This window comes from Dermochelys coriacea, chromosome 9 (genome assembly GCF_009764565.3).
Source record: "Dermochelys coriacea isolate rDerCor1 chromosome 9, rDerCor1.pri.v4, whole genome shotgun sequence".
In the NCBI taxonomy this organism is placed as follows: Eukaryota; Metazoa; Chordata; order Testudines; family Dermochelyidae; genus Dermochelys; species Dermochelys coriacea.
In genome coordinates, this window is record NC_050076.1 from 75,338,273 (window position 1) to 75,358,105 (window position 19,833).

General features: G+C 38.2%; 1 protein-coding gene across 1 annotated transcript in view; it reads right to left on the minus strand.

The window, feature by feature from the left end:
• The window catches only part of LOC119861898 (connector enhancer of kinase suppressor of ras 2-like), a 479,757-nt gene that overhangs the window by 101,385 nt on the left and 358,539 nt on the right, over positions 1 to 19,833 (minus strand). The window contains exon 15 of the mRNA XM_043492113.1: positions 5,242 to 5,276. Within this exon, the coding sequence (XP_043348048.1) occupies positions 5,242 to 5,276 (35 nt within the window). The remainder of the gene's footprint in view (positions 1 to 5,241; positions 5,277 to 19,833) is intronic.

Below are 19,833 nucleotides of genomic sequence, written 5' to 3' on the forward strand. Positions count from 1 at the left end.
CTTGGTACGAAAATTAAAATCAAGTGACAGGAAACAAACTGTAACAAAGGAAAATCAGAGCATCTATTTATGTATGATGTGGAAAAATTCAACTGCATTAAAACTGGCAGGACAATATACATCTCTGGGCCAGATCTTCTGGTTTGGTAAGGCTGCTTGTGCTGTTTCAAGGGCAAAAAGCAACACTCATGCAGGCTTAACTGGCAGTTCAGGATTCCCCATCAATGGGAATCCTTAAGTCACACACAGTCACCATAAGATGGGTATGGCTGAGTTGTCACTGAGCCCTGGTGATCTGCTGATGCCAGAATACCCCGTCCCTTGAGGCTACTGGAAACCAATGTAAAATTGTGCATCTCTGAGCGTACTGTTTTATACCAGGGACCAGACTTTTGACCAGATGGCCCCAGGATAAGGGTATGTGTGCAAAAGCATTCTCCAACTTTTGTGCCTCATCTCCTAAGCTATGCCAAGTGCAGTTTGGACCCAGCTGAAGATTACAACCCTTAAATTTAAGTTAAGAGATGTACAGATAGGTTAATATGCACTTTCAGTTTTTCATTTCCTGTGTAAACTTTGCTCTATTCAGATATAAAACTGACAAGGGATCTAAGAAGAAAAAATAACCTTTTAACATTAGGTTTATTTGTGCCAGAAGTCACAAGCAGGGCCGGATTTAGGGGCAGGTGACCAAGGCAACCGCTTGGGAAGCAGGGCTTGGAGTGCTGTTTTTGTTGTTAGCGACAAAAGGGAAAATAGAATGTTTGAAGTAAAATATTTCCAGTATTCCATACTTTTTCACTATCCTTCTAGAACGTTCTAGACCTATATCGAGTCTTGTGGAACCTTCCAGACTTGGAGAACTACATTTTCCTCGAACCTTCTAACATGTTGTCATCCATGCCCTCGCAGGTATATAATGGTCAGGGCATCGGAACTCAGTCAGTGAGATATAAGAATGAAGTGAAGTGAAGTGAGAGGCCAGCTGCAATATTGTGAACCTTGTTTTATTGTGTAATTGTGAAAGTGTAAATTTATCGTCTTATTTGACAGGGATAGATCATGCATGCCAATAGTGCATCAAAGTCAAGAAATGGGCTACAAATGCAATCAAAATAAGTTATTCAAAAGTTTAAAAAATGGAGGGGGGAGGCGCCGAAGATGCTCCTCACCTAGGGCACCATTTGTTCTAGGGCCCTGGTCACAAGCACAATCTTAAATAATTTAAAACTGCTAAAAATATCTGAAAGGACATAGAAGATACAACTGTGTCATTTAAAACCTTCATTGCAGCCTATATTTCAGGTTTTCAACTTTTGACATTGAACGTAAATAGTAACATATTGCCCACAGCACTTGATACCAAATGTTTTCTTTCTGCCTTAATGAATCTATGATTGACTGCACCAGTCATTCTAAAGTGGTGAAGTGGAACCCATTAAAGTACAGACAAAAGGGACCAAATTCATCACTGATGCGACTCCCTTGACTTCAAATTTCATTATACAAATAAATGTTTGTAATGAGAGATACTGTACTGTATGAATTTTTACTTCTTGCTCAGAGGAACATAAAATAGCAAAGGTGCCTCATTTTTAAAATGCAAATATAAGAAAATACTGTACATGTAAGTACATGTAAAAAAAGGCTACAAAACATTTCTCCCTATTTTTCTCCTGAACATTAACTACAATGATTTAAATAACTTATTTTTTAAGCATGCAATATTTGCTGAGGATATGATTAATACCTTTTTTAGGTGAACAACAGTGAGTAGTTACTGATATTCACTGAATACAAACGCTAAGAACAGTTGCTATGGAACTTCGTGCTGGCAATGATTTTCCAACACAACTGAACATTCCCTTCCCCAATAAACAAGATTCCTTATGTGTGGAATGACAGTTCATGAGAGCTCTGTGGAGACTGTGGCATCTAATACTATGGCTAAAATTGGAAAATGGGGATTCCACTGCACTTTTGTTATTTGCAGCTACATTGATCTGTAACATCCCCATGCAATTTCATGGACAATACATTTTCTTTCCTTTTGGTTTGAATACTTGGGCAACAAATAAAGGAGAATCTTCTGCTTTTCTATCTGGGTGTTTAGCAGCATGAAGAAACAGAGGAGAATGATGATGGGGGGGTGGGGGGAATCATAGTCTCAATGATCCAGACACAAAAAATCAAGACCATATGTAACTTTCCACTATACTCTGCAAAGAGCAGCAAAACGTGGCAGGAAAGCCTCTCAATAGGTGGAATGGGAAGCTAGGTGAAATGGTAGAGCTAGGAGTAAGAGGGAATGGAGACAAGAAGGAATTCCTAGTGAGAAATGTTCTACAGTTTTTATTTCTCTAAGTAGAAATAACTGTTCCTCTGTGCCTTCTATAACCCTAACAGGGGAGACAAGCAGAGTAGCTCTGAAGGGCTCTTTCCTTATACTCTTTTGTAGTGGTGGCATGGCTCTGCGGTCACATTGCTCACAGAGCACTACGATCCACAGAAACGGAGGATTCCATTCCCTATCCCCTCAATGGACATGCAAATTTCTCCCCTTTGAAAAAAGAACTAGGTAGAAACTCTGAGGAACATTCAGTGTTTTCTACTGTGTTTTTACCCTCCCACAGTTTTTTCCCAGGGAGATTATTTTGTGGCCTCATGTCTGCATCAGCCTCTTTCTGTCAACAATCACAGCTAGAAAAAAAGAGCAACCCAGGATCAACCACAAGGAACTGCAACCTTCTCCCTTGGGCCTCTGGCTTCTACAAATCGGCTATTATATAGATATCCACACATAGGATTCCAAAGCTACAAGAAATAGGAACAAAAGGGTCAGAGCACTTTCCCAGGTCCTTCTTGTCAAGGGAAATCAGCAACTCAGGCTCACTTGACAACCTACTTACTTGAAGTTGTTTTCTTTAATGGATATATAGTGCACTATATTGTAATGAGTCTTATATTTTGCACATAACAGGAGTGTTTTTCAACATATTTGCATGTGGGTTTTTTAATATGTACCTTCTCTGTTATATATTATAAACAATTCGTTATAAAGATCAAAGATCTGCCTGGCCAGATGTCTGTGACTGCACAGAGCCCAAGTGAAGTTGATGGTGCTTTCCCAAGGAGCCTGGGTCTCATCATGCAGTTGTCTTTGAAAGATCTGGCCCATAGTTTGTATAGCAGATGAGCAGATATATTCAAAACTATTTGGGGATGGGCTTGTCATTTGTAATAATTATTGGAGGAGCTGGTAGTGCTGCTGGAAGGTAAGGGTGCCTGACACTTTCCATTATAAAATTACTCAAGTTGGACATCAATATAGTTCCGTGTGATAGAGGTTTTATTCTTGTTTTAAAAAAATCACATTAAAAAAAACCCCTATGTTCAAAGAATGTCAAGTTGCAAGGTCAAGCACTAAAAAGTTAGGAAATGCCACTATAAAGGTTGCCTGTGCAACCTTAAGTTGGCCACTTTGTGTGTATGCATTATGATACAGTCTTTAATTACATGATCATAGGTTTTTTTACCACGAGTCCCATCTCATTCAGTGCACAGAATGGACAGTGCTCTGGAATGAAGCAGAGTATGCAGTGAATGAGATTCCTGTCTGTCCCATTTGTTGCAGAAGTTGGAAGGCAATGAGGCAGGTGATTGCACTAGAGAAAGGACAGCCTCCTAATTAAGGAGGCTGAATGCCACCTTAGAGAACTGGAGTCTATCCCTGCCACAGAGTTCCTATTTGATGCTAGACTTAACCACTTATGTCAAACATTTACACCACAGTTGGTAACAAATTATGTGTTCTTCCTTTTATGAGTGCATAAAGTGCTAAGTGCTCATAACTGCCACTGAAGTTGACTTGGAGCTGTGCTTTGAGCAGAGAAAGTGCTATAAAGAACTCTGAAAAGTGTCTCAAGTTAGGAACCCCAAATTAGTGGGTGCTTTTGACATTAATATTTTTGTGCTTCAGTACCCAAACTGTAAAATGGGGATAGGAATACCAAATCTAACACAGGTGTTGTGAAAATAAATTCTTTAATGCTTATTAGTGAAGCATTTGTATACTATTTTAAAAGCACCATTGAAATACCCATGGGAAAATTATTTATTTTTTATTCATTGGAAGGTTTGGATGGTTAAAAAAGGCTTAGTGCCACTCAATGAATGAGAAGGACAAAAAGAAACATGGAATAATTATCCATGGGCTGAGTGAGGCAGTGTTTCTATGGAAAAAAATAGGATGTGATCATGTAATTAAAGACTGTATCATAATGCATATGCAGAAGGGGACCACAATTAATGTCACATGGACAACCTTAATTCTGGCATTTCCTAATGTTCAAGTATCTGACTTTGCAAACAATGTTACTTTAATGTAGTTCATTTGATGTAATCTATTATATATTTTGTGCATAATCAGTCTAATTGTAAATGAATCAGAGATATTGCCACTATTTGTTTCAGAGTAGCAGCTGTGTTAGTCTATATTCGCAAAAAGAAAAGGAGTATTTGTGGCACCTTAGAGACTAAGGTGCTCAAATAAATTTGTTAGTCTCTAAGGTGCCACAAGTACTCCTTTTCTTTTTACTATTATTTGTGTTTCTCTGTATTCTATTTGACCAAATACAAATACTAAAGAACAAATTGAACAATAATTGCTTAGCCATAGTATATTTATAAATAGATTCTAAGAAAGATAAACATTAGTTTACATATTTGTGCAGATGGGGTTAGCATTTTAAAAATGTTGATGGAACAAAAATATTCACAGAAAGGACTATTTCATTGTTGATTTCCCAAAATACTACTATTAAACATTTATGTGACACTTTTCATCTTCAAAGTGCTTTTGAAATGTTAATCCTTATAAATAAGGAATGAGAAAAAGAAAGGAAAGGGGAAGACATTTGCTCTCTCAACTTTGTATTGCAGCTTTAATTTATTTTCATTTATATCTGATACTATTTTAATTTAAAAAAAAAGTTCAAGAAACCCTTTAAATCTAAAAACTATGTTCATACTTGAAGCAATCAGCAGGGGAAGCCATTAAATATATTTACTGAGATCAATGTTTTTCTCACTAAAATCTGGAAATTACTTCAGTCTCTCAGAAAAACAAAACAAAAAATACCTCTACAAAAGTAAAAAGCACAACTAATTTCTTAAAATATAATGAATATAGTACACAACAGTTTTGTACATTCAAATGCAAGATGACAAAAAAGAAATTACCTTTCAGAATCTCCACCGATTGTCTCCCCTGCTCTCTGTAGAGAAGAATAAAAAGTAGTATTTAGTATCTGGTTTAAAAAAAAATACTTCCTCGTGTGATCAAAACCACACTATCTGTAGGAAAATGAGGTCACAGATATAAACCATAATAGCAACTCAGTAACTCTAAGAGAAAGGAAACTGAAAACTTAGTTCAATTTCAACTAAAAGTGATTTCACAACAGAGATATAATGTTAAAAAATCTGCATTTATCAAATAAACCTCAGCTGATGAGGTTATTGTAATGAAGGCTCTTTAAAATACATAGTGTGCTTTACGATTAAGAAATTGTATTTTCTTCAGAATAGGGCATATACTATAATATTTGCATTTCCAATTAACTGAGTGGGGATTTTAAGGTAAAGGAGGAAACTGTCAATTTAACTTATTTTGCTGCACAGAAATCATCCATATGAGGGTTTAGATAAATATTTATATTCCAGAAGCAAGTGATCCATGGATTAAAAAGAACACCTTTTGCAAAATGTTTTGTTTATGAAGAACTTAAACCAAGTTTCCCTGAGGGGCAAGAAGTTTTCTCACCAGTTAAGAAACCAATAAAATAATTTATTCTCATGAAATCAACCAAATAGCTTGAAACCACAAACATATACATTCTAAATTTTTCATACCATTTATGTATTTGGAAACACAGATATATCTGTGAAAGTTTTAAAAAATGAATCCTGAAAACTTTTACAATTTAGTCAGCATCAGTGACAAACAGTATACTATAAGAGCCTAGGCACGTACTAGTTTTCTTCCTCTGAATTTCCTATGTAGGAACATGTGTATGCATTTTAATACCACTACCTTAAAGTTTTACCATGACGATATCAAGCATACATGGGCTCAGAGAGGAAAGAAATTTTTGATCAGTCCTGTGTGCGTATTTCAAGTGTAGGGGACAGGAAGTCTTCAAGTGCAAGGCATATTTCTTTGACCTTGCCTTCCTGAACGTAAATACATAGCAATATGAATATTTAAAAAAAACAAACAAACCAACCAAACTAACCTACCAAGACAAGACATTCCACTGCATATGCAGTGGGAAGAAGGAGAGAGAACAAACAACAAATGACAGATGTGTAGTCATGTGGCTAAATGCCTTACTGGAAGGCACTCACATGCTATGGTCATGAGCGCCACATAATCTACACAGAATAAAACAAAGTCTATTGGTTTTCTTTAACTATCTAGGTTATGAACAAAAATGCTAAAGAGAATTTTTGAATGATAACCTTGCTCCTATATATATATATTATAGGATTTATATGTAGAAGCAAAGTTGAAGAATTTGTGCAAAAAAATTTGCGTATAAAACCTACACCACATTGAAGGAGAATCTAGTTTTGTGTTGAAACTACATAAAGTTTCACAGGATTTTGATACAAAATTCTAAAGGAACAAATCCTGCTCTTTTCACCTAGCTATGCTGGACCAGATGCTGACCTCTGTTACACCAGTATAAATCTGGAGTAACTCCACTGAATTAATAGAATTACTCCAGATTTACATGGGTGTATTTTAGATGTGAAGATATTCCTTTAGGTCTGCTCTGCTTAAACTCTACATAAGGGGTCTTCCCCGGAAGCACAGAGCAGACACAGTGGCTGTCCTTGTCCCTGGATATAGGGAAACTGCCTGAGTGCCTCTGCACTACAGCCATTCCCAGCTGATGGAATGGCCTTCTGGAGCCAGAGGCAGCCAAGCATAAATTAAAAGAGCCATCAGACTGCTGTAACTTACCCACAGAATCCAGGGGATACAAAGGTGACATACAGCCAACTTTGCCCTACCACCTTGAGCTGGGCTGTGCACCCTTTGGATGCAGCTCAAAATCTGGGCCAATGCCTACCAAGGCTCCCACAGGAAAAGTGCTCTTAACAAGAACCATGGGTCACCCAATGAAATTAATAGGCAGCAGGTTTAAAACAAACAAAAGGAAGTACATCATCACACAACATACAGTCAACCTATGGAACTCATTGCCAGGGGATATTGTGAAGTGCAAAACTATAACTGCCTTCAAAAAGGAATTAGATAAGTTCATGAAGGACAGGTTCATCAATGGCTATTAGTTAAAATGGTCAGGGATGCAACTCCGTGCTCTGGACATCCCCAAGTCTCTGACTGCCACATGTTGTGCCTGGATGACAGGAGTGGATCACTTGATGATTACCTGTTCTGTTCATACCCTATGAAGCACCTGACACTGGCCACTGTCAGTGGCCATAAGACAGGATACTGGGCTAGATGGACCATTGGTCTGACCCAGTATGGCCATTCTTATGTTCTCCCTGACTCTCCTGTAGTGCAGCAACCCTGATAATGACTTAATATAGCCATAAGAGCTCAATTCTGTCCTCAGTTAAACTGGTGGGACAAATGATAAAACTAGGCTTTTAGATCTTTATTAACATCTTTGAGCCCAGTGTGATAGAGTGCTGGGAGCTAACAGATGAGCCAGCACTCTGATCGCTTAAGCATTAGTCAGCTCCACTGGAGAAGGCTGATTGGGGATATGCAGCTAATTAGCTGATCAGGTAGGGAGGGCTGATGAACCAATTAGCCATCATCTGAGGGGTATAAAAAGGAGAATCTGGGCTAGCTGAGTCTAGTAGCTATGAGATCTCAAGGCAGGGAGACCTCTGTTCCCCCCTGGCCCTGTGCAAAAGGGCTAAAGGACAAAAACACTATCAATACTTTGCTGCACGAGACTGTGTTGGTGGTGGAGATGGGTATATAAATAAATTCACATGAAGTTGCCCCTTACTAGAGAGACTAAGAGGTTTCTGGGACATCAGAGGATAGTGATGGAGTTTCCCCATTTACACCCAGCTATCAGTAGTTTTATAGCTATATAAGTACCTAACACAGTATAAGATGAATTTACAAAAATGGAGGAGCACATTATTTTAAAATGTTACAAAACATCATAATTTGTGGTTCATAAAATTGTATTTAACAAGCAGCAAATTGTGCCATTATTTACACAGAATGGGGTATGGTTCCGATCTCACTTACATAGTCTACGTCAAAGGGAGTAATGCTAGTCTGACTGAGCTACACCTACACACAGAGAGAGCTCTATATTATCGCAATTTCTAATGATTTGCTTAAATTCAAAAGTAGGTGAACAATGAATGGGATTGCCATTTGAGTTCCAATGTCAATTTGATATTTAAAAATGGGCTTGTCTATTCTAAACAGTTTTTGTACTGATTAAATATAATTCCATAGATTTATAGAAATAAGCTATACCAATAAAAGCACTTTTATACAGGTATTACTGCATACACACTATGAGGATTACACCAATTTAGCTAAATGGGTTTCTAAACTGGTATAGTTAAACTGGTATAAAAAGTGAGTGTAAACCAGCTCAAAGAGAGATGATGGTTCTTGGTGAGATCTATAATTACCCACTTCATTACATTAAGGCATTCCTTGGGCCTGACTCTCCACTACTCTGTTGCTGCTTTGAATATGGAAGGATCCTACCAGGATTTATGGATTTATTAAAAGAATAAGCCAACAAATATGTCACTAACTAATTTCCTTCTAATTTCTCTGAACTGATCAAATTAAGGTTACAACTGAAATTCAATCAATAAATGAATGGTTTAATTCATCTGGCTTGTCAATTAGTACACTCAATAATTAAATCAATGTATAAGATGAACACAAGAATTATTTTAATACTTTACAGGAAAGTTAAGGAAGAAGAAGAGTCTGCTAAAGGCACAAGCTGTCCCTTGCCTTTCTTTTAAGGAAGTCCAGCTCTTAAAATTATCTTTATGGCATCCCATTTTGGTGTCCACCTTAAGTTTCTCTGAACATATTGTCTATATTAGACTATTTACTTAGCTTATTTCTCATCCCACATTAATATGTCTGGATCTTTCTGACACACTTACAGATGCAGAAGGGATTAAGTGAAGTACATAGTTTTGAAACAACACACTTTTAACCCAAAATAATTTCTTACTAATTAGATAAAAGACTTTGGGAGTTTTAGCGTCTATCTGGGGAAACAGTAGCATACAAAACTGCACAATCAAGGGTGCAGTGGTAGAGGTAGGGGTGACACAGGCCTACCCGACTCCACTGCATCCCGGCCAAGGACCCTAACAGTGGCGGGATCCTGACCACAACGCGCTGACCTTATCTCAGGCAGTGCTGCAGCTAGACTAGGGTCAGCTGCCCCTGCGCCACTTCCTATCTCCCACTCGGGATGTACCTGGATCCGCAGGGGGTCCTCTGGGTCATCAGGGTAGAAAGCCCATGGCAGTCCTGGCAACTCCTCCGTGGTTTGGTCAGTGGGTGGCTCTGGCAGCTCTGGCCAGTCCTCGGCTCTGCAGAAGTCTGCGGTAGCCTCCCAGCTTGGGAGCAGCCGGAAGGCATCTGTCTCCTTTGGCAGCTGCAGCCTGACTGAGCTCCAGGCCCCACCCTTAATACTTCCTGTTCCGCTCTCTGACTTCCCAGGGGCAGGCACGGCTCAGTGGGAGGCCACTCCACCTCACTACAATCCCCATTGGCTTCCTGCCCCTCAAATTCCTCTGCTGCCCTTAAGTCTGCCTCCAGCTCCCCACTCAGTCTCCCCATTCATATTTTACAGTGCCCAGCCTGCTTCTCACACTCCCTGTGTCCTAACAGTGTCTTGTCTAGTCCCCACAAAAAGAGAGTGGCAGCCATTTTGCCTGTGGGCATGGTTTCTGTATAATTGAAGAAAGAGTAGTCAGTGGCAGTTATCTTTATTAGGGGCAGCCTCACATCCACATACAGATAGATTGTAAGGAAATAGCAGTCATCTTGCTGGCTTCAGCTTCATTGAGAGTAATGGGAGATTGCAGCCATTTTGAATAAAGGAAAATCCACAACTTGGCAGCCTTTCATTGCGTTTTCATGAGACAGATAAACAAACAACTGAACAGCACTACATTCAGAAAAACATCGTGAGAGTTTGCAACAATGTGTTACAATCTTAAGTGTCTAAAGTTAGCCAAAATGGATTTGGATGCCTAATACGTTTTGAATTTCTATAACACCTTCCATTTGAGAATCTCCATATTCTTTTCAGACTTTAAATAATATAGCATCACAATATTTCAGTGAGGTAGGTAGTATTATTTCCAACTTACAGTTGGGGAAACTTAGCCGCAAAGAAGTTAAGTGATTTGCAAAAACTGGAATAAAATTGAGGTATCAAAACGTCTCATTCTTACCTTTAAGTCTCTTCTGTCTACATCTCATCTCTCACATTCTCCTAACTTGTCATGCCACATTGCTCTACTCTTCCCACCAGCAACTACAACTTTCTCATGCTATTCCCTAAGCTGGTAAAATCTTTTCAGATCCTTTGTACCATTCATTCTCCTTCATTCTTCAAGAGTAACTTTACTTAGCTTTCCAAAGCTAACCTCCTCTCCACAGCTCCTGCCTCACTTTACTGTCTCAAACTATAAACATATTACATTAATGTACAAAAAATAGGAAACTACAATATCTACCCTCATAAAATTCTAAAATGTTCAAATAAAAAGATCATGTAACACAATCCTTTACACTTGTAACTCTCTTTGTTCATATAACCCATCATCATCCACCCACCAAACCATCTTGCCCATATGCTCAGGGTTTAGCTGATCACCATATTTGGGGTCGGGAAGGAATTTTCCTCCAGGGCAAATTGGAAGAGGCCCTGGAGATTTTTCGCCTTCCTCTGTAGCATGGGGCATGGGTCACTTGAGGGAGGATTCTCTGCTCCTTGAAGTCTTTAAACCATGATTTGAGGACTTCAATAGCTCAGACATAGGTGAGGTGTTTCGTAGGAGTGGGTGGGTGAGATTCTGTGGCCTGCATTGTGCAAGAGGTCAGTCTAGATGATCAGAATGGTCCCTTCTGACCTTAGTATCTATGAATCCTTTGTTTGTTACCCTTTACTGTGCCATTTCTACTAGTAAATTTTAGACGAAGTTGCTCAGCACAAGGAACTTTCTTTTATTATTTATCTCTAAAGCACCATGTTTATCTATCATTCTATGTAAGAAATAAATAGTAATAAATAATAAAAAAAACTACAAGACTGTCCTTCATCCCTGTATGATATTGTTTTAAATTTCAATGAAACATTAAGAAATGGAAATGATAAATCAAATATGATTCTTGAGCCTGAGTTAGGAATGTGTTAATATTACGTTATGAATCCAATATAGATCTAGGCTACAGATCTGTAAAATTATTTTTTTAAAGGAAAACCAAAGCTCAAATACATCCTATATATAAACTTTCAAAAAAGTCATTCATTCTAGTGATATCCAGGTAGGGTTTAAATATTCCAGACATGTATTGCAAGCTGTCACTATCTAGAAAGATTTCAGTTTGAGGCTATCCTGATCAGCATCTCTGAAAAAAGAAAGACATTTATTTAGGTTCTTAACTATAAGTACACAATGTTAAATTTTCAGCCCTGAACTCTGTCCTTTGGTTTCCCCATTTATAAAGTGCAGCCAAAAACCCCACCTTCTTACCTCACAAAGGTGTTATTAAACTCTATTAATGTTTGTAAAGAGTGCTTGGAGATCCTCAGATAAAAAAATAATACATAATTGCAAAGTATTATTGTCATTCTGTACCCACATTTAAATAAGAAATCATACTCACCCTCTGATAAAGTGTCCATTTCACAAAATGAGAGTGAGGATTGTGCTGTTTACCTTTATATAGGCAATGCATTATGGTGATCAGGAGGATACTTTTTGCCACCTGCATGCTACATGTATAAAGCATTTTAAAAAGTCTTAAATCTTTGTTCAGTAAGGCAAGAGACAATTTTGCTGAACCCTCCAAAGATGCTATGTCATACATAAATGTCTCTAGAAATTGCATGGAAAAGAAGATGTTAAATTTAAATGTTAATTTCTTGCACATCTATTTCCATTGATTGACACAACTACCTTTGAGAGAACAAGCAGGACGATTGCAATCAGTGACTGGTACGGATACTCTATACTTCAACTACACATTCTGCTTCAGATGTGATTGACTGACATTCAAAATACATGGTAGTGACAAATGTAGCTGCATACTTTGCCAAGATGTTTCAAATATTCTGAGGAGATCCTGTGTAATTATTATACATTAGTTTTCATATTTGATTTATGGAATGTCTTTTGGATTAAAATGTTGCCATGGTAAATATGTATTTTTAATCAAAACCAGAATACATGCTAGTATAACCACACCTGTAATACTTACTGTCTTGCCATTTACATTGTATCATCTTTATTTTATATCCTTTCCCCCCCTCTTAGCTTCCTAGCCATTTTGTATTATATATTGTTCAGAGTGATGGGTCTATTTCCTCTTGTTGCTGCACACAATGCCACTCTCTCTCACTGATCCAGTTACAATAACTTAGCTAATGCTGATATCAAAGATGGCCTCCCTTCAAATAAGATTTTATAGTGGATAAAAAGTACGTCTATGATAACAATGTTGCACCCTTGCCCTAGGAAGTTAGGGAATTTCATTGTCTGAAATGATTGCATTCAGGCTTAGTAATAATGCATGAGCTGCCACTCAGCATAAAATTCTTTAATAGCTTTTCCATTTTAAGCAGAATACTACTGAATACTACTGAATTCTAAAAGTGACTTCATTCCTCCTCCCACCCCAAGTAAATTAGGAAGCACAAGCCTCAGTGCCTACAGGAAAAGAAAACTTATGTTGGAGCTATCTATAGGAAGAGTAAAGTATTCATCTACATTTTCTTGAAACGATGTGAAAGATCATTCAGCATACCATACCTGTCAGCAGCACAGTATCAGTTAAAAGGGTTACAATAAAATCCTGATTAATAAATGTCAGAATTTCTACTGCAGTAAAGTGTTATTAAAATATGAATGAACCAAGCTGATCTCCCTAGAATTACACTGGACAGCTAAAGCAACCTAGTAAAAGAACTTTTAGAGACAGCCGCATCATCATTCCAACCATACTACTGCCATCTATCTATGATTTATTCATATTAAAAGATGAAACTATTTTTTTTCTCACATGCCTCTTCATTCTGGAGTTATTAATTCGAGACACTGAAAAATGGAAAACTCATTCAGTCCATTTAACTGTTTCCTACTCTATATAATAATCAATGAAGCATTTTTTCCAGAAGTGTTCCCAATGTACACAAAGCATGTACATATTGGGATGGTAAGATCTCAGCAATGGGTTGGTTGGGGGACCTGGATGGAAAAAGAGGGGGGCTGGTGGAAGCCCCCTGGCTAGATATGAATGAACACGGGGTATCTGCGTTTCTAGATTTAGAAACGCATTGAAATATTGAACAAAAAATTAAGAATATTACAAGTAATGAGGACGGCCTCAGTGAAATAGATCACCCTGGAGCAAAACACCTCTGATAAATCAACTGGTATGTGAGGTGTGCTGCTGACATAGCTACAAAGAACACACAGCTGTACACAAGCAATGCTTCCTGCACCTGTAATATGTATGTATTTCTTATTTATTTCAGTATTCATATAGTTTTTAGCATAATAAGGAGCGCATCATACGCTCATTGACACTGATGACAACACTCCTGTTGTTGTCAGTGGGTACAGGATCAACATCTACATATGAAATATGCACCTAGCTTTCAACATAAGCACCACATCACTACACCATGTCTCTCATTACTTTGAGATAAGAATTTATCATCATTTTGGTGAAGCACTGCTTTAAAATGTAAATGAACAATCCATCTCAGGTCACAGAAAATGATGGTACAATGAAGTGCTGGCTGTACTGTGCACTACAAATAAACACATGTATAAATGGGCCCAAACTAGAACTCCTTTGAACTTTTGGAAAATTGAATCTGCATCTGAGCTTTGCAGCTCAGGCTAAACTTTCAGAAATTGCTGTACACTAGACCACACCACACCTTTAAGCAGAGCAGGGAGGCGTTGTCTGGATTTCAGGGGAGAGGAAATAGCTCCTTACAGCCAGGAGGGGTGTGAGGCTCAGAAGCTGATGCAAAAAGGGGAGTGGGTCAGCATGGCAACGCTGACTCATCCCCAGGGACTGAAATGGCTGGGGAGTTCAAAAGGGCAAGGCCAAGCGGGAGAAACCCCTTTTCCCTGGACCAGGAGGAGCAGCACCCACCTTCCCTTCCCTTGAGGTGTCAAAATAACAGGTTTGGTAAGGACCTGCTGTGGGCATTGTGCTAGCCACTTCTTTCTAGGCGGGCTGGGAAGGAATTTTCCCCTCACCACCAGATTGGCCTAGGTGGAGTGTTTTTTTTTGTTTTTGTTTTGCTTTTCCCACAGTGGGTTCAGGGAGAGCTTTCTTATGGTGCGTAGGGAAGGATGTTAAGTTATGATATCACAGCTCATTATTTAAGTGTGTGGCAGAGGTCCAGTGCAGGTATTCCATAGGGAAGGGATACAGTGACTGGATAAATGGCTTGGTTAAAGGACTTCAAAAGAAGGTGTTGGTTAAAGGAGCGGAATGCGGGGGGGGGGAGCAGGGTTGGGGCTCATATGACTGGTACAGCAAGGAGCCAACCTCCCTTTCTTATAGTCTACCTTAACCCTTGTTTGGAGTTGGGGGTGGGAATGGTAAGGTCCTAGCAATGGGTTGGCTGGGGGACCTGGATGCAAAAAGAGGGGTGGTGGCAGAAAGCCCCTGGCTAGATACTGAATGAACATGGAGTTACCTGCACTGTACATTTTTATCTGCCAGGTAGTCCCAGACATCTAATAATAAAGTTGCGGCCTGATTAAAACCATATCTAGTGTTTCCTGTCCTTCTTTTGGTAGAGCCAGACAATGAGGATGCATCCTCTAGCATAACATACATTTCTCACCCAAGTATTACCTGGTCTAAAATTTTGAAAAAAACCCTGCATAAATTATGTTTTATTTCCATGATCCAGAACTAGTGATCTAATTGGTGACATTCAAACTTTACATTAGATACAAGAATGCACTGTAAAATTGAAGTCAATGGACGTGTACCAATCTACCACATAATTCACTTGCATTGAAATGCTGCATGCATATGAAACCTCTTTTCTCCATGTGCACAAAACCAAATTGAATTGGTGACAATCCAGGTAAAAAGGCCTACATTTCACAAGAGTGGGTGTTTTGAAGTAAAATTAGATATGACTAGCTAAACCTATAGCAACTAGAAAAAAAATCTTCATGTAATGCACATGTGAGCTACTAAATGTTTGCTTCACAATTATTAAAAAAAAGCATATACAAAATAAGAATCACAATGATGAAAATTTAATCCCATGCAAATTTCTCTACAGCAGATGAAAGATCAAGACTGACAATAGGGAAAGCAGGTCTGTGCAGGGAAAATCGTGTTTTAAAATGCACTCTACTACTTTCCCTTGAGATACCAAATGTTCTAAAGGGCACATTGTCACCTAATTCTAATCAATCTTTTAAACTAGAATTGAGTACAAATAACTTTTTCACAGCTCACACTTAAAGTTTTTAAATTCTGGGGAACAAACTAGTAGATAGTACTTAAGCTTACAGAAAAGTCTGCAAATGAAAACCATCAGTTTTATTCAGTCAGCCGTCAATGAGATAAACTAAACCAAGTTTGAAATGAACATGGGGAACAGGATAGAACAGGATTGGTAACAATACAGTCTTTAGTCTTGCGGTCACCAGTTCAAATACAGCTAATGGTGATTAGGGCCCCGTCCTGCATAGATGTATGCATAGTTTGTGCTTAACTTTACATGGCTGTGAGCAGTCTGTAAAGTTAAGCACTTGCTTAAGCCTTTGCAGGATCAGGGCCTAAAAATTATTGTAGTCAAAAGGTTGTTTGGTAGCTTATACAATTCAGTCCATTTTTTAGTGGGTTTTTAATCTGGTCACATCCACCAGCACAGCTGGCACCAACTAGAATCCTTTTTGGTTACGGTTTGACTGAATTTGGAACCCTCTATCATTTCAGGTTGTGTTGACACTGCAAAAAAACGTGAGTTATTAACTTGGGTTAGCTAACCTGAATTAGCTAATTTGGGTTACAACAGAAATGAAGACATGACAACTCAGATTTTAATTTGGGTTAGCAACATGCATTCACCTCAGGCTGACATATAGGCTCTCTCTGACACTGCTAATCTGCTATTTAAACTGGATTCGGCTAACTTGGATTAGCTAACCTGAGTAAAGAAGACACCTTTTTTTGCATTGGAGACATATGCTTAGAGATAGTCCTCCCAGAACAAGATGGAGACACATTGATGGTTCAGTGTAAGGTAGATGGCACTGTAGCTACCCGTGCTGTAATCTTTTTTTTTTTTTAAACAGATTTCATTTTCCAGCACTATCTGTCACCTTTCACAAGTACTAAACTCTCTTTTAAAGAGAGATTAGTGTAACAGAAATTGGGACATTACACTCAAAACACCAAGCTTTTTTAGTTATTCTGCATAGTCCTAATCACTTGAACATTACATAAAGAAATCATTTTAATGTTAATAAGTGCATTATTTGTGGAGAATAATTGGTAAAATGTTAGGAAAGAGACAAAAACCATAGATTAGTCTTTTATTATTATTATTAGGCTTTTAATTTTCTATTATTTAAATGAGAAAAATAAACTAAAAGTTCAATATGTAAAGTTTGTATGAACATGAATATTATCAAAATAATTTGCATTGCTGGGGCACCTTCCATCTTACATTCAAAAAACATTTTATTGATACCAGCAATTTAACCCCAGGATGCCCCCGTGAAGAAGGTATTCCAATTTTATATGTGAAGAAACTGACACAGAAAGAGATTATGAGGAAGGCTAAGGCAGAGCTAGGTAAAGAACCTTCCTGCCTCCCACTGTTGTGTCTTACCCACAAAGTCTACCTTTCTTCCATTGGTCTGAACGAGGAAATAGGCTTTGTTTGACCACAAATTAAAACATAAATAAGGTAGCTTTATCCTGCTTATTTTATTTATGTTTCTATTGAGTTTAGAGAACAGGGTAGTTCTCCCATAACTCATTTAACATATGTAATTTCCCACAAGTCAAAATTAAAAATGATGCATGCTAGTAGAAACATAATTGCCTTATGGTTTGGCAGAACATGGACCTATGATTCTGGGATTCAAGAGAAGTGGTTTCAAACCCTGTGGTGGGTCGTATATTTATATTATTCATATATTGTTTATTTTTCAAAAGGTCCTGAGAATTCACCACACACACCGAAGTCAGAGCCAAAGGCACACCACAGCTCTGAAAATCAAGCCAATATTTTATCTCATTGTCAAAAGAATCAGTCTATTTCTATTTGGTTGTACCTCATAATTTAAATGGCTCCCACTTGTTTAATGTTGCTGATATTTTAGATATCACTTCTTCATATGGATGATTGACTCTTTGCTTAACTTGGCTTCTCCACTCCACTGCAAGTGAATTGTTTTTATTTCATATAACCTCAGCCACTGAAAAAATAAAATACGGTACTACATTTTTAACATATGTTCAGATTTTTTAATAAACTACTACTAGTCTTGATCAATATTAATATGACCGTTCTATTATTAATTACAAATTTTTAAACTTCTGTTCTAATCAGGTTCTTATACAGCCCCAGCACTGTAACATCTCTGTGTCTTGAAAAAGTGCAGTAAGCGATATGACTAAGCTGTCACATTTGTTCTCTCATCCTCTCCCCAAAAAGAAATTGTGTGGAGTTTGTTTGGAGTTTTATTTCAATAAAATTTTTCTTAAATTTTTAATTTAATATATTATATGTACCATGTGCTACCTGTTTACATTAGCAAAAGCAAAGTCCAGGAAGTGCACCTTGCACTTTGAGCAAAAGGTGATGAGGTTTGCAATGGTCCTTATTTCCAGTGTGAGTTTGTTCCACAGTCTTGGAACAGCCCCAGAGAAAGCTCTGTCTCCTGCACAGGCAAAATTTGTCCTTACAATGGACAAATTTTAGGGAGGGGGGAATGTGCCTGAGGAGCACAGTTATCTTCTGTGGTCCTTGTCATGGAGCTTTAGCAATTAGGTAACCTGGACGCAGACAGCTGCCTGCCTTGAAGGTAAGAATGAACACCCTGAATTTGACCTGGGAAGAAAAGACAGTGTAAAAAGCAGAGGACAGATAGGATGTGTTCATGGTAGCCTGAGTTATTAAGGAACTAGGCTGCCATGTTCTGTAAGGCATACATTTTTAACAGTGAGGGTAATTAATCATTGGAACAATTTACCAACCGTCACAGTGGATTCTCCATCACTGACAATTCTGAAATCAAGATTGAATGTTTTCTAAAAGATCTGCTTTAGGAATTATTTTGGGGACATTCTATGACTGGTTTTACATACGAGGTCAAACTAGATGATCACAATGGTCCATTCTGGCTTTGGAATCTATGTATTAGTTGGAGTTTTCTGAGGACGTCTGGTTTCATGACCACGCAAATAGCATTGCTCTAATCCAGATGAGAGGTGACAAGAGTGGACAGAAACTGAAGTTAGGTCATCATCTGCCAGGATGGGATGCAGTTTCCTGGTTTGCTGTAGATGACAGAATGCATTACTTGCAGATACACATCACTGAGGAATGAAGGAGCACTCAAACTGTAGACTGAACTGACAAATTGTGGTTGTGCATCTTCAGCCAATGGAAACTGTGCCACATCTGAAAATTGCTCAAAGTGCTTCCATCTTGCTTATATTCAGTTTTAGCCAGCTGTTTTTCATCCATAAGCTGATCTCATCTAAACATTATGCCAGGCTAGTGGTGCTGTAATATGCTGGGAAGGATAGGTATAACGATGAGTCATCTGCATATTGTTGGGTTCACAATGTCATCTGCACATTGTTGGGTTCACAATGTCTCCCCAGTTCTCTCAGTGGCTGGATTTAGATGTTGAAATAAAATTAAAAAGGTCGTAGAGCAGTTTTTAAACTAAGGGCAGGGGGAAAGCCAACAGGTGCGGAGGAGCACATGGTTCAGACAGCAACATCCATTAGGGGAGGATCTATAAATGGAGATTCTCTATGTCTTAGTAAGGAGGAGAGGATGGAAGATGATAAAATACAGGTAGGATCTGATGAGAAACAGTCAAATGAAAAAAAGTCCTATTCAATTACATCATGTAATGGCAGACAGCTAAAAAGTGACAAGTTTTCAAAGTGCTTATATACCAATGCTAGAAGTCTAAATAATAAGATGGGTGAACTAGAGTGCCTCATATGAAATAGGATATTGATATAATAGGCATTACAGAAACTTGGTGGAATGAGAATCATCAGTGGGACACAGTAATATCAGGGTACAAAATATATCAGAAGGACAGAACAGGTCATGCTGGTGGGTGAATGGCACTATATGTGAAAGAAAGTATAGAATCAAATGAAGTAAAAATCTTAAATGAATCATACTGTACCATAGAAACTCTATGGAGAGTAATTCCATGCTCTAATAGTAAGAATATAGCAGCAGGGATATATTACTGACCATCTGACTAGGATGGTGATTGTGACTGTGAAATGCTCAGGGAGAT